Source organism: Gymnogyps californianus, chromosome 21 (assembly GCF_018139145.2).
Source record: "Gymnogyps californianus isolate 813 chromosome 21, ASM1813914v2, whole genome shotgun sequence".
NCBI lineage: Eukaryota > Metazoa > Chordata > Aves > Accipitriformes > Cathartidae > Gymnogyps > Gymnogyps californianus.
In genome coordinates this window covers 485,803-507,907 of record NC_059491.1, presented here as the reverse complement: position 1 = coordinate 507,907, position 22,105 = coordinate 485,803, and the positions used below count along the sequence as shown (strand labels likewise).

Genomic DNA, 22,105 nt, shown 5'->3' with positions numbered 1-22,105 from the left:
AATGACTTGAGCAAAGAGAACCACCGTTGCACAGAAGAAGGGGCCAGGTACGTGTCAGGAAATGATTTATGGTAGTAGCTGTCAAGAGCAACAACGCACTGCCAAGATACGGGTTTTTTTTTCCCTCTCTGTCTCTCACATGTAAGCAATGAAGGCTGTTCTAGGACTCACCAAGAGCAGAACTGTGACTGAGAAACAGCCACGATTATTCCTTTTCTCTACGAAAAAACCTCAGTAGTGTTGACGTGCGCAGCGTGTAGTAGATACTATAAGGCTGCCGTTTCCATCTGCTGTGTCACTAGAGCAGGACTGCCCTTTTTGCTGGTAAATCACTGGCACGGCTTCTATGCAAGGTTAATCCAACGGATTTATGTCATAACTGATGCTTTTTAGAAAGGGCAGCTGAACTTTACGTTTTCAGCTCTTTACCCATTTGGCATCTCTCCTTACTTTGGTCTGGTTTCCTTGTATAAACTATGTTCCTCTTTTTCCTAGAAATAAATTAGATGGGAAGAGATAGTTGCAGCATCAGAATCAAATGAAATGAATTGCTGTCCTTCTCCCCCACTTGCTTTCCTCTTTTCTTGAAAACCTTGATAGTACATGGTTCTAGGTGGCAGAAGAATTAATAAGACTACTATACCCCGTGTTCTTGTCTGGAATAGCAGTGTTTGAAATTAGCAGCAGGATGGATTCATGCTGAAGAGGTCCATGTTACTACAAAAGGCAAAGAAAGAACTTCATTCCAAACATACTTGTTCTTAACAAGTACGTTTCAAATACAGATTTGAGATGGAAAACAATCTCTGTCCTCTTTCCAACAAAAGGATTTACACAGAGGCCTTCCAGGAGGCGGCCAGAGAACGTAACTTCCCCTCAGGAGCAGAAAAAGGTATGTTACCTACCCCAGGAAGTATGTGGAGAAGTGAGAACAACAGGTCTTCTTCCCTGCTCGGTGCAAGAAGATATACGTGAGACCGCACAAACGGACTGTGGCCAAAGCGCAGCAGGAAAGACTCGGCTGCATGACGGGTGGTGCTCAGTGCCCGCTCGCACAACCTCAGCAGAAAGCACTGCGCATTCAGAGTCACGTTGCTTTATTGGTTACTGAGCCACAATTCAGAGAAGTATTGCCTTGGAGCCACCTGTAGAAGCAGGTTCTCTCATTTTGTCTCCTAACATAACTGGTAGGACACCACCTGCTATATGGATAGTAAAAATAAAAATGTCTCTGTTCAAACTTGCAGCGTCCGGGGGAAGGTTTTGTAGTTTCCGTTGACCCAGGTACCGTAACCGACACGCACGCTCTCACCAGATTAGCCATCTGCATCGATTCTGTGAGCTGTCGGATGAGAACAATAAATGGATACGTGCCACTTCTGTTGGACGAGACACATCCTAGCTTGAACTTACCACCGTACCAGGGACAGACAGGAACATTTCTGGCTGCTAACTAAACACGATTCATATACACCTCCAGCTTACTTATGGAAGCTTTGTAAATTGGATATGCTTCTTAAATTGGGCCAGGGAGCTGGTCTAGAGTAAACACAAGGTTCGTGCCCTTTAGCCAACTCCCCAGACCTACAGGGGTATCAGTAAAACTTGTCACTAGCAGGTATCGGTTTCACAAAATCATTCTGGCAGGGAAAATGTTTTGGCAGATAGATAAAGGGGGACGCGGAAGAAATCTGGCTCAGGCCTCCAACTTGCCTTCGTACATTCAACTCATACATTCCTTCATACATTCCTCAAAGGGCAATCCAATGCTGTGAATTGCCCGGCAGGGACACCGGCAGCTGTAGGAGGCCTCTGCTTCTAACGCCAGTTAAGATATATAAGGTTAGATGGCACAAACAGCTGCAGTGGTGCTGCTGAGCTCTTTTAGGCATATCATGGCCAGTCTATTTCAGTAACCCCAGTTCTGAACCCCAGAACCCCAGTTCTGTGTGCTTCGCCACACAGAGCTGAAGCAATCCCTTCCCGGTTCCTGAAGGAAGCAGCAGGGCGGTCCTTGCTACTTACATTGCTTTGGTATCCTAAGGGCCTCATTGTCAGCTGACATCACTTGGTGCAGAACTCCTCGGAACTGATAAAGCACTTTCAAACTCTTCTCCTCACCCACGCAGGGGTCGTAGAAACCCGGCAGCCCAGCCTTGAACCAGAGAAGGACAGACTGAGCATCAGGGAATGGACTTTCACAGCTCTTCCACTGACCAAAAATATTTATTAGTGCCAGAACGAGGTGTCGTTAAAAAAAGGGACTTTTGTTGCCAATGAGATGAGAAGCTAAGGAATCACCTCCGCAGTGGCAAGTTCTAACTGCAGAAAAGAGCGAATCAGGGGGTTGGGAAGTTTCTGGTGTACAGCCCCAGAGCCTGTAACGCACACTGTCCCACGCTGCAAATACAACGACACTGTTTCTTTGGCACTGGAAACGCCCAGAGAACCAGAAGTTCCTGGACGTTCCTAACACTTGGTATGTAAATGGCTTCTGTAAATTGATCTAGAGTCACTAGCTTCAGGCACACTGGAGAAATCCCCTGGCAGGACAGCATACAGTTCAACCGAAATTCTGAGTCACACGTTCGAGCCCTGGAGTCTGGGCTTTGACAGAACAGCTACGTACCTTGGATGCCTCTGTAAGGATGAGTTTAGAGTCTTTCACCAAGCACTGCAGGGGCACAGTCACATCTATTACTTTCACCTTCTCGTTCTTCCTGCTGTTGTCATTAACAAACTTCCCATACCAGGCGTTCACTACAATCAAACCTGCATTTCACATGAAATCACAGGTGTGGTGAAAGGCTTCCCACCCACGCCTAGGCAGACACTGATGAAAAGACCATCCCAGCATTTTCGCTTGCTTTCAATGACATTTAAATTCTCCTTGCCTGGACCCACACTTCTCAAGACAGAAGAACATTTCTGCTTGGGTGTTTGTTAGCAATCTTCAGCACTAGGACAGAATGACATGACTGTCGGTGCCACGCTGATGTGACAGTCCAAGCGGATGTCGGTTCACTTTGGAACATTCTCTTGGAAATTGCTAGCAAACATCAGAAATCAGATTTCCGTTATGATCCAGGAGCAAACTGTGTAAGCTAGGGACCAGTGAAACCTAAACTTCAGACCGTAACTTTTGCACATATTTATACACACACCTCTCTTTTGTGGAGAGGTGAATCCAGACTATTGTCTTCAGCCTGTTGATCCACCTCACAGCATGTCCCAAGATAATATTCAGCGGATCCCTACTAAGCTCAGGCACCATAAGCCGAATCATAATGGAACTTCCCCACGACATGCGCAACAGCAGTTACGCTGTGCTTCATTAGGAGTGGAAATGAAGAAACGATACCTTGCATTTCTCCCTCTCAACCACCCAGCCTTTGTATTGTTCCTTCCTCTCTCCGAATTTATGGAACAAGTAAATGGTGTTGTAATCTTTACCCATTCTGGCTTCCTCTGCTTCAATTATCCTCCGGACAGACTCCTGCATTAACCGAACCTGTCACAACACAAGGGACAGAACAAAAACCAAGCAGTGTCAGACACTGTGTCCAAAAGAGAAAAGCCCAGAGTGAAAACAGCTTCCTTTAACTAAGGAGGATTAGTTATGGGAAAAACTTACCGCAGCTTCAGCCTCCTGCTTCTTCTGAAGGATGTCACTGGCTGTACTCTCCCTTTGCTTCTCCAGCTCTCTGGCATAAGGAAGTCAACATCACATCAGCTCTACACAGTGGACAGGATGCAGCCACAAAGTGGCAGACGTCTGCTTACCCACCCCAATTACCACTGACCCACAACCTCACACAAATGAGCTCGGTTTTAAGGTTCTTCCCCACCTTTCAAGACAGTTTTGTAAGCTTCTAGAACTCAGCAGTATCGATGATGTAGTGAACCACAGTGCCTCAGCTGGATATTCCAGCCTTTGCACCAGGCTCCCAGAAGCACTTGAGTGGGACTTCCCAGCTCTGAATTTAAAACACAGTCTTGCGAGCTCACCTCTCCTTTTGTGCCCTGAGGTAGGGTTTGATGATTAGCCTATGCATGGCGAAGTAGATAACTAGAGGTCCCACAGTGGCATAGAATACAGCGCTGGGAAGCAGCTGATCTGTTAGGTGGACAGGGAAGAAGTAGGTCTGGCTAGCCCTATTCAACCTGGAACAAAAAAAGAACAGAGTGACAGGTAAGAGGAAACGCAGAGTTTAACGTGCTTGATTAAGTACACTTAGCAGCAGCGCATGCCGCTGAATAACTGCTGAACCAAAGGAGAGATGAATGATGAGCTCAAAAAGGTGAAAATCCGATAAACCAAAGCAAGACAATGGTAAGACAGACAGCTGACACCACCCATAGCCAGACTTCCATGTAGCAGACATCTCTTGTGATAGTACCTGACCATTCTAAAGGTTTTTTTTTTAATCTTAGGAGAATTTATTTGGTCATTAATTTCACCAGGGAAAGGGACCAGCATCATCATCATAAAAGGAAAAGAAAATGCTTATGGAGAAGGTCTATGCTCACAACACCGGCACGTGCCTTCAAGGAAGGAGTACATTAATATTTTTCTGACGCTTCTAATAACATTTATTTTAGAAAACATTCGTTTTCCTGGGACAGAGGTCGTCTTTCGTTTCTGCATCCTGGCACGCCCTCTGCTGGCACCAGTTACAAGTGCACCCCGCTACATGAACCCTTGAAGAGTTCTGCCCCTCTTTGTGAACTGCATCTTATTAATAGTATAATCCCCTATATTAGTTAACGATGATTCACTAATTCCAGCATATACTTGTGTACAGTGTTATAAAACCGGAATGCAAGTACATCCATTTCTACTACTAATATTTTCAGAAATCTTCCATCCACTTACCATAATGCTCCAAACCTTACTTTAAGCTGTATTTTCAGAGTATTTTGATGCACACCCCCCCCGCCCCAGTCCTGAAAGAGGTGGCTCGGGCTCAGAGTAACACCAGCAGAAGGCACACATTGCTTCCGATGGGCACCACTCGTATTAGAGGTGCGAGGGCAGCTGCAGCCTTTCACAGTGATATATCGATATACCTGTATTGCCCTAAGACTGGGACCTTCCCACCTGAATACTGGAAACAGAATAATGCAGGTTATGGTCAGCCTCTGCAGTCTAGAGTTGTAATCTTGAACTGACTTGATTTTCAAAGACACTCCTTGGGGAACACCAACACTGACGGTGGCTCCTAAAATGCTGTGTCTGGAAATCTTCCTCTCTGCTCCATACTCCACTATGGTCCCAAAGAAACCCGCCCTAGAACGACAGAACCAAAAACTGGTAAGACAGGGAAGACTCTTGAATTTCTCTTTACTGGATCCTCTAATTCCCCAACAAGTAAAACATGGAAATACATCTGTGTGCAGCAGATGTTGGCTACTGCAAGATTCACTGCGTATCTACAAGATGAGATTAGCCTTTTCAGCTTGTAAAGTAGTAAACAGACTACAAGAACTTTGGGCTTTCTTATTGGTGATGATACAGAGATAATCACACACAAGTACTTTAAGTTCCACTTATCCGAAGAGGCACACAGACCTAAGCCTCCAAGACGTTCACTTCAGCGTTTACCAGATTTAATTAATGAAAAGCAGATTCCCAAAGGCCACAGAAGCATTCGATTTGTGGGGAACCTGGAGGCCTACAACAGCAGGAGAGGACAGATTCTTCAGGCCGTGAGCAATGTGAATTTCCTCTTGCACACTTACTTGAGAGAACCTTTCACTCGTGTTTGATCCTCATCCTGAAACTTATGTTGATAACTGACCATCATGAAAGAATGGGGGATTCCCAGCTGAAACACAAGAGGCACAAATGGATGAAAACGTACCCTCGGTCACCGCTGAATGTTCCCCCAAATTTCCTTTCTTATCCTTTAAGTGGCACAGAAGACACAGCAATGCTTCCCACTTACTCGTCACAACCTGCAATCTCTGCAGTCTGTGTTGTGCATCCTGACCCTAATCTGAGCTGATCCACATTAGATGGGACAATGTTGGGTGCAAAGTGTTGTGCTCTGCCAAATGCAGCCGGTTACCTACGTTACATGGTCATACGAGACAGTACCAACTGCTCCGTTATCCTCTAGTCTCAAGCCAAAATACTGCCGGGATGGAAAAACTGAGGCACTTCCCTCCCACGGGGTGGTATCACTGTCCCCTGCGTACAGCAACAGGACTCTCACCTGTAACGCCACGGTGAAATGGCTGGTTTTTGTATCCCGGACAATACTAGTGTTCATGGCTGACTGGATGCCCCACCGCCACTGTAGGTACCCCATCGTGTTCTTGTCGAGGTTGCGGGCTAGGACCGTGGTGAGGCCTGGGCGGATCCCGCGGGACGAAAACTGCAGGGCACAGTTTGTAGTGATGAAACTAGGAGAAATAAGGAAAGCCTCATCAGTGATGAAACACAGGCTCCCAGATGTCCTCAAATTCCTTCTTGCCCAGGAGCCTTGCTGAATATGCAGAGACTATCCTGCAAAGAGCATGACGCCCGAGGGTTTCAGGAAAAACTCAAAACTAATTTAGACTGTACTGGCCACAGCACTGCCCAGAAGAGCAGGGTCATGCCCCAGTTTCTCGGTCTGTGCCACAACACTGCAGGCAACGCAGCAGGCTACCTTTCAGCCTTTACCCTTCTTGCCCTAGGCAGATAAAAGTCCTGGTCTTCTGCGGAGGCAGCACACTTGGCTGCTAGAAGATAGCAGCCCTGCTATTTAATAACCCTCATGCATCAGCTCTGAAAAGCAGCATTAAAGGACTCTATGGGGAACAAGATCCCTGTCTAAGCTCTGAGGAACGGCATATTTACTAAATTAGAAAATACAAAAAGAAGGAAGTCTACACCGGCACCTACACTGCTCTAGTGTATGTCTTCAGTCACAACCCTTACCTTGCACACTCCTTTGCAACTTGAGACCTCTCTTCATTTGTAAACAGGTACCACGCTAGTGGCAAATTTGGCATTATTTCCCTAAAATCTGACATATCATCTCCTCTTTTGCTGTCAGAAACTCCGTCTCACACATGGAAGCCCCAGAAGAGCTCCCCAATTATTTGTTCTGCTCCCAGAGCACACTTCTGTTGCTCTGATTGTGAGATCATGCCTCAAGTATCACGAATTCATGACAAGACCAAATACAAATCTAAGGATGTGGAACACAGAACTTCCTTAAACTGGAAGTATGAAAATGGAGGACACCAACACACAAAAAGAATACAGGCATTTTGATCAGTACTAAAGCACGACCTTAAGTCTAAAGAAGAAATACCTTATTCTGTAGGACAGAAAACAAATCCAGAATTAACATGGAAGAGAATTCAAGCCGTTTAGTTCCTTAGTGTGGAATATTAACCATTAGACCATTTTTCTAATATTTACCATCTTGGTGTAAGATTACGGAATATCTTCAGACCGAAGAGAGGTCCCTGAAGGTCTCCTGCTCCAAACTCCAACTGTTTAAATGCACAACGCCAAATCGTTAGAAGAAAACATCTTTTAAAACAAAGTACTGCACAAGCGTCATTTACATCACAGACATTTTACACATCTGAGTAACATTTACCACATATTTCAGCATCCTCTCTTTTCTGCTAGCTTTGCATTCAGAATAAGAGGTGTCTCACTGAGTAGGGTCCTCAGGAGTAAAACAAAGCCAGTTTCGTAGTGCTACAGGCTACTACTACTAGCACCTGCTCTGGTTGCTCCAGTGAAAATGGAGAAAACACCTCCATCGCAGCCCCACAACGGCAAACAACAAGGCTTGGCTGCTGCCCTCTGAGGATGAGGGTCCTTCTCAGGACAGTCTCACAGTAACGCTGTCAGCAGTTCTGCTGCCACACCGTCTCAGCGTCCACAAAACGCGCCTGCTGCTTCATCCTCTAGTCTGGGTGACTTCCAGGGCTGCTATTCAATGTTTATTTGGTGCTGTTGAGTCTCGTTAACGGAAGCAGTTCTTAGACCTGACACTTTTCAGGACAAAACCTGCAAAAGCAGTTCCTACTACATCTGCATTGCCCAAGTAAGTTTATCACATGGGTTTTTTAAAACTTTTTTAGTCAACTGACTCATGACAATATCCACAAGCTTCTGTATTACCAACATTACAAAATCCTGATGCAAATCAAATGCCTCCAGTCTATGAATTCTCAAACAAGAGGCAAACTCCCATTTCTCACAAGCTGAGGAAACAGGTTAGCAGGAGCTAGTGTGCAAAAAGGAAGGCGCAGAAAGCAGCCGCCTGCCAGCCACAGCAGCGATGCCACGAGCATCTCAAACAAAGCCACTGGTCGAGCGAGGCACAGCTCGCAGGTGGTAACATGGGACCTTCCAGCTACTTCGATCATATCTGGCTGGGAGTCAAACTCTTTTCCCCCATAACTTCCTCCCTTGTGAGCTGAGCAGTTTTTGAAGTGAAGGCAAACTATCACGCTGCCCTAAGTTACTCACATGCTCACAGCACCGGAAGGCACCTGAGAGCCTTCAGACAGTGAAATTAGAAAGGCTAGAGACAACAGGTAACAATTCTGTCACCACAAGTGAAGTCCAAAATGCATGGCCAAATGGAAAGGGGAAAAAAATAAGAAAAAACAAGGTTTGGTCTTCCCTTTTTCTCAAATTCCTTTGAGAATTCCTTTTTCTACATTCTACAGAATGTAGAAAATGAGAGATGAAACAGAGCTAAAGTTCCCTAAAGAATATAAACACTAGGTAACTAATCCAAGCAGCCTGAAATCGACTGAATATAAAAATGCGTAACAGCTAGTACTCTCACCTCTCCCCACCCCTTGGCAGATGTCACTCGTCTCAGAGCAAGATTAATCGATCCACCTCCATTCCCGTTCTGGGTGGAAAGGTTACCAGACAGTATTGCTGTGTCCGTGGCCGTCAGTGGTGCCTGAAAAATGAATATATTGTTACCAATTACTCTGATCCCAATTCACACATTTAATGCATATTCTGCAAGGACATAATCACGACTGTAGAGAGTGTAAGTGCAGAGAGACAGGTAACACTCCAGTTGACTCCTTGTCATCCACTAAGCCCAGGTGTTTGAACCAGACATGGCCACACTTGCTCTAAATTTTGTAGTCAAAGAACAAGTATGGCACAAAGTGGGATAATTCTTACAGTACCAGACATTTGTGACACCTTTAGCGTAGCACCGTGGAGTCCTGACCCTGAGCTGCAAACCCTCCTAATCTCACTAGCAGACTAAATTTCTTCAGCTCTCTGGAACAGAGGAAACACTCCCCCTTCTTTTCCTTACCCATGTCCTCAAAACTGGGCGCCGTTCGTTTTCGTGCACTGAAGACTCCATGTTCAGTGAGAACTAGATACCTGTTTTCAATCACGATTGAGCCTCCCTGCCAGCAGGAAGGCAGGACCACTGTAGCCTACAAACCAGTCACACAAACGCACGCTGTACAGTCAACACGCAGTCCTGGTGGAACGGAGCTGCCTCTTCCCACCCACGCTGGTAATCGTGTCCTTCCATAAATCAAGATGAGAACCCCCTGAGCAGTGTTTCATTTCCGCTTGCTTTGCACGGTAGCGCCTCATTAGCTCAAGCCCTGCTCCACACCAGCAGCAGCGCCTGCCCTCCTTACCTCAATGGACTGGGATATGTGCATTTTGTTTATCTCAATCTGGGGAAAGCTGCTCCCGGGCACATCTTCGTATTCTTCGTCGTAACGATCAAAGAGGTCAGTGGCATCTATTCCAACACTAATTGTTCCCTAGGGAATGACAAGTGAAACAAGTACTTAGCATTAACAAACATCCACCATATATAGGCCAAATGGCTAAGCCATCCTTGTATATGATTACATATTTTTGCAGTTTTTTCTTGTTCTGCCATTACCTCTTCCACTCTAATATGCATTTCTTACACATGCAAGACAAACAAAAATGAATGATTACAACATTCTAAAACAGCAATATAAATCATAAAATAAACTGGACAAAAGACAGTTTTTCAGCAGGAATGCAACTTGTAATACTAGTAGGTAATTTTTCTATTGTGACGCATTACAGAAGTAGGTAGAACACTTTCAAACAGCAGGTTTCTTCTTCCCCCACAACTGACTCTGCTCTATTTTAAAGTTGAAATAATATCTTTTAGAAATTTGTTTTCTTCCATGGAACTTGGCCAGAAATCCTCTAAATGCTTTCTTCTTATGAGTTACCTGAAACAACTTAGTTTTGAGCTGCATCATTCACGTCCAGTTGACCTCCTTAGTCAAAAATTTTGTTTTCTTTTTCCTAGTTTGCATCTTGTAATCAGAAGAAAAGCTTGACAAAGATAGGAAATATTTACCACTTGCTAAAAGTCTTTCTCAGACCACAGAAAAGCTTATTCCTACAAAAAACTAGGCCGCAGCTAAATAGTCTGGCTACCTGCTGCTGTGCTCACTCAGACTAACAGCAAGAGCGGGTTTATTTGAAAAGGGCGCGATTAGATCCTTGTCTGGGTCATATAACTTGAAGAGGCTTTGGAAAGCTTCCCTATAGACCTATTAAACAGCATTCCAGCTCACATAAAATGTACCAGTTGCAATAAAAAAAAACCCCTCTGTGCACAAGTGCAGATGAACTCTGAGCAATTTGTATAAAGAAACTCAATAGCTGGGTAGGTACACAACCCATTCACACAGAGTCCAAGTATGGACGGAATAAATTCTTATTTCAATCTGAGTGAGCATTTTTCCTTGCTCACTCCACTCTAATCAATTGCTGAACCATAAATATAGGAAGAATTGCAGGGTTTGACAGGACTCAAAACTTCTCTCTGGTTTGGCTCCCAACTATTTATTTGCTGTGGAGATTCCCAACCTCTTCCAAATGTTTATTTTCTGATTTCTTACGCAGCAAAAATTGGATAAATATTTTAACATAGGAAGGTGCGATTATTTCCAGGAGAACTCTGGAACAGGGGCTGTGCCCCAACTGTTTACAAATTACTCTTGGCAGGCTGGTGCATTTCAAAGCAATTACGCTCATCGTTCTGTTTGCAGCAGCACCAACAACAAGCTCCTGCCCTTTATGCAAAAGACTACTTTTCAGGAACCATCTGCAAAGTCACCTTCAAGGGATCTGCTCTCCAGACGCTACAGCTTCTTTAGTTTCAGGCCTCTCCTACGTTGTGCTGTTCCTTGAAACGAGGCCAAAATAGGAGCGAAGCAAGGCAAAACCACCAACTGCCCAGGAAGCGGCGCAGCCCTGCGCTGCTCTCCAGCCCTCTGGTAAGACACGGAGTAGAACAGCCAAAGAGAAACGCTCCACTCAATGAAATTCCAGCAAATGCACCCCAGAGTGGCCGATCAAACGTGGCTAAATACAGGGGAGCATTTATTTCAACAAAAGAGAGAACTATTTCCATTTTTCCCTGATGCTCTTCAATTCAAGGAAGTGTAAAACCCAAGATCTTTCGTAACAGAGGCAGGATGGAAAGAAAGGTTTTCCATGTGGAGTGCCACATTCAGCGCAGAACCTTTGCCAGACTGCAACTTTAAATTCCAAGTTAAACATTTTTAAACAAGAGATATCATGCTGAGCAGTAAGCATGCTGAATTTGAATGGCAAAAAGACAGAAAATTGCGCATTTTCAACTCAGACTGGAATATAAGCGGCAGTAAAGCTTTCTCAAGAATTTGCACTAAAAAAACAAACCACTGAAAGACATCTTACTATACTATGTTCGTTCGTACCGCAATGCTTGTACCCTTTGTAAAGATGTACCAAGGTCCACACACATTCCTGAAATTCATTGCACCTCCTTTCTTTCAGTCATACTCAAAAGCTTATGATTTCCTTTTTCACACCTATGAATTTTAGAACACATATCCCTCCCAATGACAAAAGGAAAACACCTGAACCTATCCATGAAAATCCACAAGACCCATTCAGAGGAAAGGAGCGTCTCCGTTCCCTCCCCGGCTCCCCAGCAGATCTTCTATTTAGCTGCCTTTCGCTGAAGTGAGCGGCGGGACTCCGTGCAGACGTTCCACCTCTCGCCAAGCAGGTGAAGTCACCCTCAGAGGTCTATAGATCCTGGCAAGGAAACTGGCTCAGGCGCAAGCACAGGAAAAGCAGCAGATGGTAAAGTTAAAAATATTCCCAGAGAACGAGAGCACCCCCTATGCCACCGGATAATAGAGAGGGGACCGCTGCTGCTCGCAACTCCCCATCAGCCACCTGCTCAGACCATTGGAAATGAAAAAGCCCTCCCCAAAGAAAGAGCAGCGGGGAAAAAGCTGTAAAGCTCTGCTCAGAAGTCAGCGGTGCACGCACGCAACATGCTGCAAAGCGCACCAGCTCAGCGGGGCAGGAAGCTGGGGAGCGGCACTACAGAACCATCAGAGTTGTTAGCTGGTACCGTCTTTTAAGATCACCTTTATTTGCCATCCTGCAAATACGAAACGGACTTTCCTGATGGAATTAAGAGGTGTGCCAGAGAAGAATATACTCCCTCCTCGCCTCTCTTCTTAGGGATTTACCTTCCGGAAGGTGACGTATGGAAGCTGTGCCAGGCTAAGCCTTGAGGGACCTGCATTTCTTAGGTGTTGACCTTCCGCAGCAGGAAAATAACGGGATTTAATTTCTCCTAACAGGAAGCATTTCTTCTCAAATCAAGTAATGAACTTTTCAACCCTTCTGCACGTCTTTGAAAGCAAAAACAAAGCTCTAAAAGCAAATAATAGACTCAATTCGAAACCTGCCAAATTGCCTACATCTGGTTATTGCTCAACATTTCTGGTTAAAATGCTTTATTTTGCTGGAACCGTTTTACAGAACTGACAAAATGTTGGAAATTTTAAAATAACTTGTGTTTGTGTATGAAATGATCACAGCTGCGCTACCTAATTCCACAGGAACACTGCCTGGAGAGACACTTCCACAGGCTGCCAATCAGCAATTGCTGTAAACACCCAGATGGCTAATTTTATCACAGGACACAGAGGCTGAGGCTTACCATGCAGCTCCGCTTTTTACTGCTCACAGCCACGGCGAGGTGCCCAGATAAAATGTCAAATTCCTGAAGTCACAGAGAAGCATGAGGTGGAGACAACCATGCCCCTCTCCGAGAATACCCTTCTGACCCCAATGACCCGCATCTCCAGCGGAGACAGTTTGACTTGCTCGTTTTGTGGCATCCAGAAATCCCTTCCTGCCTGGAATAATGTTGTCAGCAGATATTCACGTAACACCTTATGCTTATTTACCCTTCCAGTACAAACAAGTTCTTAGTATCTGCGCACTACAGCCTGGTGATCTGTATTCGTCGATTTGCTTTGCTAAGACCAGCGCCGATCCAAAGTCTGCGCCAAGGTGAATATCTCAAAACGTTACAGGTCTTCTCAGAAGGACGTTTTTCTGATACAGTCCTAAGCGTTACTGTACTCACACTTCTGTCCACTCAGAAAACATTGTGATTTTAAACTGCTGGCCACAAAAACACCAGCAACCTTCAAAAACAACAGTAATAGTAGTTAATCAACTGGCAGTTTGTTTCTCGGGTTATGCAAGTTATGCTGCAACACTGTAGAAGTCCATGCATGAACACGACAACAGGAGACCTCCTCTTTCAAAGCCACCGAAGGAGCACAGCCACCTGTGCTTCAGGGTGTAGAATCCGCATTGACTGCAAACCTCCAGTGAGAGCTCTGGGGATACCCAGTTTTCCACCAAGAACAGAAGCATTTATAAATAAAACAAAAATTGATGTCTCATTACAGTCTATTTTTTCAAGACGGAGAAAGTTTGTCTACATAAATATCTGCGTGGTTACCTTGGGGTAGACAGAGGAAAATTAAGGCTCTCCCACCATGGACCACTTCTATACTGCATAGAAGAAATAGATTTCCAAAACATTTCAAAAAATAGGTACAAAATGGTTTCTGATAGCTTAACAAAAAAACACCAAGAAAAATATAGATACAGGTAAACTAAAGTATGAATACATTTGGTGAGTGTAGATGCAGCTCTTGGACAATATCATTCACTGCATGAGAACCAACATTTTTGTGATTCAACAAGCTTTGAAACCTCAGTCAGTGACAATCCTGACAAAACCAAGGTTTGCCTAGCGTACTTACCAAGCCAAGAGCCCCAAAGCTGCGTTTTAATATCTCCCTGCACTGTTGTGACACTACAGCAGTGTCAAAGGGAAAACCTGTCAGGTAACTGCAGGGAGTTTCATTGTATTTGGAATTCTTGGAAAGAAACCATAAACATTTCAGTGTTAGGTCTGTTTTCTTGAAACTGGCGGAAGAGGTATTTTGCTCCTACATGTTTCAATGACAAAAAGAACTTTCAATAGAGGATTACTGTTCAAAGAACTAGCTGTTTTCCCTACATTGTCCAGAGAAACTGCATATTCAAAAAAGGAAAAGTAACTTCACTAAGTGTAGATACCTAAGGTTCTCATTTAGGCTCACCACATCCTGCATATTCGTAATAATTTATGGATTCACTCCTGAGACTAGGATGAAGTCTTTGCTTACCTTCGGATTAGTTCGCTGCTGCAGTCTTCTTTCTTCCCTCTCTCTCTGCAAACGCTCAAATTCTTCCCTGATTTCAGCTGGAGTTCTCTTCCTTTCCACAACCTGCTCAAAAAGAAATGAAAAACAAAAGATTACCAGAAAGAGGACGTTCAGGGTATTGCACTGCTGATGGGACGGAGGTCCACTGACCCGGTGCGCTCTAACACGTTGCCCCTGCTGCTGCTGTAAGCCACTCTGCACAAATTTCAATACTCAGAGTTTGGAAGCAAACACCTGGGCCAGATCAAATAGCAGGCATGAGAGAAAACCCCATGCTTTGACAGAAGGGAAAATGGTCTTGTAATTTCTATTCCCTTGACAAAACCAGGGCAAATAGCTTTCAAACCACGAGTACAAGATACTGCAGCACAGCTGTTACCAACAGCTATCCATTAATGTCTCTACTAGGTGTAGACACAAAAATGAAAACAACTTAAAGTTTCTGGCCTGAAGTAAACTATTAAGCAAGAGTTTTGTGATTTTAGGCTACGCTGATTCACATCTGTTTACCTAACATGGCTCAGGGAATGAGGGTTTTAAACAGGTATGGCTCTAGGTATGGACAGAAAGAGTATTGGATTTGGCTTTTCAAAATAAGATCAAGTCTGCCACAAGCAGTTCAAAAGTGTCTGTTACACGCTGCCACTGCTCCACATTTCTTGCTACTAACTCCAAACTCGACCTCGCTACCGACCTGACCGAATACAATACGATTCTGCAGCAAGCAGTGTAATGCAGTCAGCTAAGACTGGCAGAGGCTAGCAAGGGGACTTAACAACAGGAAAGCCACGAATAGACAAGTTCTCTCTCAAAGCCCATAAAAACCAACCAAACAAAAAAAACCAACCCCAAAAAGCCCAGAAAGAAAAAAGTAATTTCAAACTCAGAGGCTAGCTGATGCTGGAAAAAAGTTTCAGATGAAAAAGATGAGACTAGATGGACAATAACCATGCATTTGTCTCGGACAGAGATGTTGCCTGTCACGGTAATATCCTATTAGGGAACTCTGAATGTCAGGTTTATTGTTCTCTTGTCAAGTGAAAAAACTAAGTATCCCTTGAAAATCCATCATGGTGTTTCAGCAGAGACAGAGAGAGACAGAAATAACTAAACAAGGATGCCTTCAAACAAACAGGCATTTATTACCATCAAGGTGTCAGTGCAGCTCGATATAACATGGATGTCAGATAAAAGTGGGTTTAGTCAGTTCCACTGGCCATAACGTGCTAAATTTCTCTCACCTCCCATCCTTCCATTTCCAGTCCTCTCCTCCCATATATGTCATAGATGGCTCTGGTCTGTGGATCACTAAGCACTGCAAGTTAAAATCAAAAGAGAGGAGAGAACTCAGTTTTTGGTCTTCTCCTCGAATTTCAGACCAGCACACTAGTGTTATTTGGAATTCAAGCACAGATCCTGGAAACATGTTGTTCTACAGTTGCATCCAATTTTTACATTAACTCCCTTTAACCTTTTCACATGCTGTATCAACAGGACACACTAACTTTTCCCCCCAACAAATTCCTTTCCCCCCGCACCCCCTTACTTCTAAAATCAAAAACTTAAAAGAACACAAGAGAGACATGCAGACTAACTGAACATGCTGCGGGGCTTTTTAATATTGCTTTCTTTGACTGAAGGGTGACATAAGCCCTCCAAGTATCAATGGGATTATTAGCAATTCAGCGATAGCAGTCCCCGGAAATTTTCTGAGGAGGAATGATATCTACCTCTGTCTAGCTTTCAAAGCTCTTTGGTGCTTCGCTCCCTGTCTTCAATCTTCCTTACCGTCCCTGTCCACAGATCCTTTCCCACCCAGTCCAAACACAAGGGACATGCCAAGCACCAACAAAGCAATTTCCATGAGACAGTTCATGCCTCGCCAAACGCCAACTACAGGGTAATTGCAAAAATGCATGTAGAATCCGAATCTCCCAAAAAGTCACCCAATGCAATGGAGAAAATAAAATACACCAGGAGACTGCAGAACAGCTACTTTGGAAAAAGACTGCACATAGAATTAAGAACAATCTCTAAAATGTAAGGCATATTTAAATGCATAATCTCTTATACCACATCCTTCCTTAAAAAAAAATGTAAAAATCATCAGTATTTTTCCCACAGGGTTCCAAGACCAGCTTTATCATTATCATTATCATGTATTTCTTTTGACTGTGGAGGAACTGATGAGTCTTCAGGGAGCTGGGTGTGTACATTAAGGCAAAAAGAGGCTTATACTAGTAACTGAGCTTTGCTCTGAACTACTGGAAGATCATTGAACTTGCTAAATGTCACAGCCAGGTACTATTTTTTATAAATTCTGATAAAATAAATTTTTTTTTCTGTGATATTAAGAGATGGAAGAGGAGGGGGAGAAAATAGGTAGGAGGTGGGGTGGTTTATTTTCAAGACGTCAAAATTTTTGCTTGTAAAATATTACGCTTACATTTGGTACTAAACGAGCAACAATTTGCATATACATCGCAACACAGAGCCAAGCAAAGCCACAGAATTCAAAGGGAAAGCTGACTCCAATGTAAGACCTACTCACCACATTAAAAATAAATTATTGAAGCATCCTGAGTTTTTATTCTCCATGTCATCAATGTAAGACCTTCACTGTTCTCCCAGCAAAAGCTTCCATATGTCCTTACACCTAACTAGGGACAATGTAAAAGACTCCACCCATATTCAAGTCTAACTGGAAGAAACAAATGCCTATTCAGAAAACATGAGAGTAAAAAAAAAAATTTTTAGCTCATCTTTGAAGTTTAATAGAGGAATATTGATTCACCATTTTGCTTTAGTTTCTCTTCAGGCTACAGGACCAGGCATCTAGCTTGGTACACCAGTTTTTTAATGCAGAAGAGCCGTACCAGCTTCTAACCCACCTGCATTCCAGGTGCCTCTTATCACACTTGCAAAGTGCTGCGAGCTAATTGTAACGAGTCACTTCCTTGCACCTCAGTTACACTATGTATTACCTACGGTGACACCAGGATTTAAGTAAATGTCAGCTTAATTCAGATTATTTTTAAAGGGCTTTGGCATCCTTGGATGAGAAGAAAACTACTACGAATCTATTGTCCTTATCTCAGTCTTAGCATACGGAAGAACTTGCTGAAAAACAATGGAGACCACAACCAGGTGACAGAGAACAGAAACTCAGGATGCATCAGGCCAAAAGTCAAATACGAAATTGTCTTTCTGTTTGAAGCTTTTCAGTCTTCAGTCTCTTATGGGAGAGTCTTTTCAGAAGTAAGGGAAGCAGTGAAAAAATTATTTACAACATGCAGGAAATAAGACAGAGACTCCACATCTCGTTCATTGCAGAATTTATACTGCATTGCTTCTCCGATTTACAGGACAGAAGCAGGAAACAAAGCATCACGAAGTAGCAGCAAATTTAATTATTACTTTGCAATAATATATGTATTCTTCAAAAAGCACAAAGACACAGCCCTCCTCCTAGAAAACCCCTGAAAACAGTTTCTGCAAACTCCAGACTTCCACTGACCTTCATAAGCTTGGTGAACAAGGTTAAACAGCCGCTCAGCTTGCGTTTTGAGCTCTGGGTCTCTGTGCTTGTCTGGATGGTACAGCATACACAGCCGGCGGTAGGCAGCTTTTAGCTCTTCCTGAGTGGCCTGTGAAAAGCAGTAAAAATGAATTAACGTACAACCAATGCTATTTAAAAAAGACCATCCTCAAGATCAGCCCTGAAGGAGAAGTCCATCAGCTATTAGATTACACTACTTTTACTTACACAAAATCAAGAATGGACTTTTGTTTCATTACCTAAGTTAATAAAATGTTCAATTACGCACACCAGTATTTTCCACACTATTTATAGTGCAACAAGTGACAGCAACAGCTCATCAGTGTATACCTAGGTATAAAAAGTTAAGCAAAAAACAAAAACCCAACTGAACACCCAAGCAATCTGTGTTCATATATTGTTTTTATTAGGCAACTACTGTCTCCTCAATTCAATGCAGAAAAGCAAGAAAAAATAGAGTCACCTCAGGATAAAAACACTTAAACTCAGAGATGTACATCAAATTCTACTCATATTTCAATCTTAAACCCTCAGGTAGATACTATAACTATCAAAAAGCACTGACTTTCCACAGCAGTAAAGGTAAGAAATGTAAACCTACAGTTTTACGTTCATCCCTTCCCTGCTATGCTCCCTAGCACCTCCCTTCCTATATAGCAAGGGCTCTCTGTTGTGCTGTTAGAAAGGAAGGCGCATCATCTGCCCGCAAAAACACACTCACCTGCAGTAGATGGATAACCAGAAGAACAGTGTGTCACTAAATGCATCAAGAAAAAAAAAAAAAGCCCTGTTCTTTACCACAACCGCTCTGGAATTTCAGACGGCACCTGGCCTCATTCCAAAGACGCGTGGTGGAAACAGATTTCGGATGGCTCTTTCAGAATCAATGGAATAAAAACCCCACTCCTTCCATCACCATCTCTCAGGAGACAACCTCACAGCAATATTATTTTTTGACTCTACAGAGTCCTGGTAACTGCCCCTTTCTCATCTCATTCCTGTAACAGCCCTGATATCTCAGCAGCTGGTTAAGATGCTGAGATAACCACCTTGGAGGCTGGTTAACACCTATTTAGAAGCGCAGTTGCCAAAATCAACCAGAACTTCCCCAAAAGGCACAGGTAGCGCATGCAGCTTCACAGAGCTACCAACCGGCCAGTTACAAAACTGTCCAGGCAAGAATCAATTCCCGGGGCGCAGGAAGCAGGACGCCCCTTCTCTGCACCAGGAGAAATACGCAGAGTAAAATAACCGAAACAACACGAGGGGTACTTCTGGCCGCCTTCAAGCACGTGTCATCCCTTGTATTATAGCCAGGGGTTACAATGGACAGGAAAACAACGCCAGCAAGCAAGAAGGGGGCATCCAGAAAATGACTTTCGATAACAGAATTTAAAGACACAAATTCCATTTACTCTTAACACTCTTCAGTGACTGTAGCTTTCACAGTTTCCAAGCTTTCACTGTGGAAATAAAGGCCCTAAAAGTTCGTTTCTTAAAGTAACATCTTTTTTCCAACATGTGGTAAGGAGAGTCTGGGTTTTCACCAAGGAAATGCATTCGTTTGTGTACCAAAGCTAGATATCCATTCGATTCCGAGGAGAGCTTAGAATAAATGTTTTCTCTGCACGGTTGTACTATTTCATGTTAATGTTTCTAAACGATACAGCAAAAGGGGACCTGCCAAATTTGCTGGCCCCAAGACAGTAAAGGTAGCTACAGATTAGCTCTTTTCTTTTGACTACCTCGTGCTTTCTCAGACATCAAATTTAAACTCGACTGAGAAGGCAGGGGAACATATAGGTCTAGAATGGCATTCTTCAATCAAATTAATGATAAATGGTTTAATGTGCTATTGATTATATAATAGAAATGAGCAGTTTCATTTTTCATAAATGCCACGTTCAATAAAATGTTAGATTGGGCCTTTCATCATCATTGAATAGCTCGGGTCATCGGTTCAATATTTCATGAGCAATAGCCTCTTAGAAACCGCTAAAGAAATACTGACATCATTTCAAATTGCAATGAAATACATAAGTCAGTAATAATCATATGTAAGTTACATTTTTATTACCAAAATTCCAGGCAAAATTAAAAGGCGTCCCATCTCCCTGTCTGGGGTTTAAATGGCTTCATTTAACGTCTCAAACATGCCACCGCTTTTTTAGCGCATTGAAATCTATACAAGATTAAACATTTACATACACACATACATGAAAATCACTGCTCGGGAGGCTTACTCTCCTCATCAGGGCTGCAAAGTTCAGTGGTTAACTATTATTTTAAGCTCAGCTGCCACATCACACGAAGTTGGCTCAGCACACAGAAATGCGAGTTCACTGCATTCCACTGCTACGCAGGATAGTGCTACTGAATTTAATTAGCAAGGGGTAATTAACAAAGCAACTACTACTCTCAGTTGGAATTACTCCCTCAAAGACCATTTTGACTTGGTTTCCAGCTCCCTGCTGTGCCAAACCCGAATTTTCTGGTCTCTAGCGAAGAGCTGAAAGCCTAGCTAAGTTAACTATTAAGCCTTTGCTGTTAATCTCCCAAGCAGTTGCAACCCTTGCGCGGTTCCTACCTCTTTCTTTTAACCTCTACCTCTGCACACTGCTGACATTTGGGAGGGTGAATTACAAAAGCTGTCGAGTGATCAAAAAGCACAGCCCACCAGCTTTTAACAAGACTCGGGCTTGAGTCGCACAGAAATGTTTCTAAAAAGAGCACATTTTACTGCATGGCATTAGGGAGTTCTGCAAACAGAGTTCCTGTCACACAGTTTTCCTTCAGAAATGCAGAAGGTTTCCACAAATGAGACACAGGAGACTGCCACCGAGGCCACAAGTACTGACATTAACCCCAAAGACAATTTTTTCAGAGCTATCAGGCTGCATTGCTTCTAAGTCTTGAACTGCTATTATACGCAGTAGTAGTAGCTCAGCAAAAGCCTTCTCCAGCTCAAATTGTTTACATCTAGGCCGACGTGCTTGAATAGTGAAGTCTGTTTATATATATACACACGTATATGTAGGACATATAGGTATGTTGCTATTGCACTTGATGAAACAAACTACAGCACAGTTTGTACTTTCAGATCTTTGGCGATTTGCCTAATCATTACTATAAAAAAAGCAGTTACCTCCCATTACGTTCCAAGCTGTTCTAGTTGCATCAATTAATACCCATCTAGTCTTAAAAATGAAATCGGGGACTATTGGTCCTCCTTTTTTTGATGAGAGAGGTGTCTTGCAAAAAATGTAGGTGTTTCCAATTTGGAAACATTTGGGAAGTCCACACAGCACTGATTAAAACAAGAACGAACACACAGCCAAAGAGATAGGTGTATTACATATTCACGTAGAGGTAAGTCTAAGACCAAGCTACCACACGCCCTGAGAAAAACCAAATCAGCAGAACTCCCTACAAAAAAGGCCCGCCTCACCCTTCGCTCGCCCTCGCGTCCCGCCCCGCACACAACGAGCAGCCCTGCCACCCGGGTCCGATTCCTAAAGTCCCGCTCCCGGGCAGCGGCTGCCTCAGCCCGGGCCGGAGGACGCTCTGAGGCAGCCCCGCTCCCGCCCGCCGGGCCCCGCAACGGCCGCGGCCCGGCCTGCCCAGGCGGGCACCGGGGTCACGGGCCCGCCCGGCCCCGCCGCTCCGCCCCGCCCCGCGGCGGACGCCCCGCCGCCCGGCCCCGCCGCCCGCCGCCGCCCGCCGCCGCCGGGCCCACCTCCCGCCGCACGTTGAGCAGCGAGTAGTAGTCCTCGTTGTCCGGCACCTCCTCTCCCAAGGCCGCCGCCATCTTCCCGACCTCTCACCCCGCGCCGCCGCGGGGCCGGGCGTGGCGGCGGCGCGAGAGCGGGCGCGAGGCGCGGCGCCGCTGGCTGCCGCTCCCCCCAGCGGCCCGGCGGGCCGAGCGCCTGCGCATGCGCCCGGGTAGCCCCGCGCATGTGCGCGACC

The 22,105-nt window shown here is 44.3% G+C and overlaps 1 protein-coding gene across 1 annotated transcript; it reads right to left on the bottom strand.

The window, feature by feature from the left end:
• Window positions 1-1,026: 1,026 nt before the first annotated feature.
• DNAJC11 (DnaJ heat shock protein family (Hsp40) member C11) lies at window positions 1,027-21,947 on the bottom strand. The gene is made up of 16 exons (XM_050909458.1): window positions 21,876-21,947; window positions 18,098-18,227; window positions 15,822-15,895; window positions 14,542-14,643; window positions 9,646-9,774; window positions 8,811-8,933; window positions 7,418-7,491; window positions 6,219-6,408; window positions 5,743-5,828; window positions 5,174-5,290; window positions 4,009-4,164; window positions 3,635-3,704; window positions 3,454-3,511; window positions 2,630-2,772; window positions 2,026-2,155; window positions 1,027-1,342 (listed from the first exon to the last, which is right to left on the bottom strand). Exons 1-16 carry the CDS (start codon window positions 21,945-21,947, stop codon window positions 1,317-1,319), a joined length of 1,680 nt encoding a protein of 559 aa, XP_050765415.1. The 3' UTR covers window positions 1,027-1,316.
• Between the last annotated feature and the right edge of the window lie 158 nt (window positions 21,948-22,105).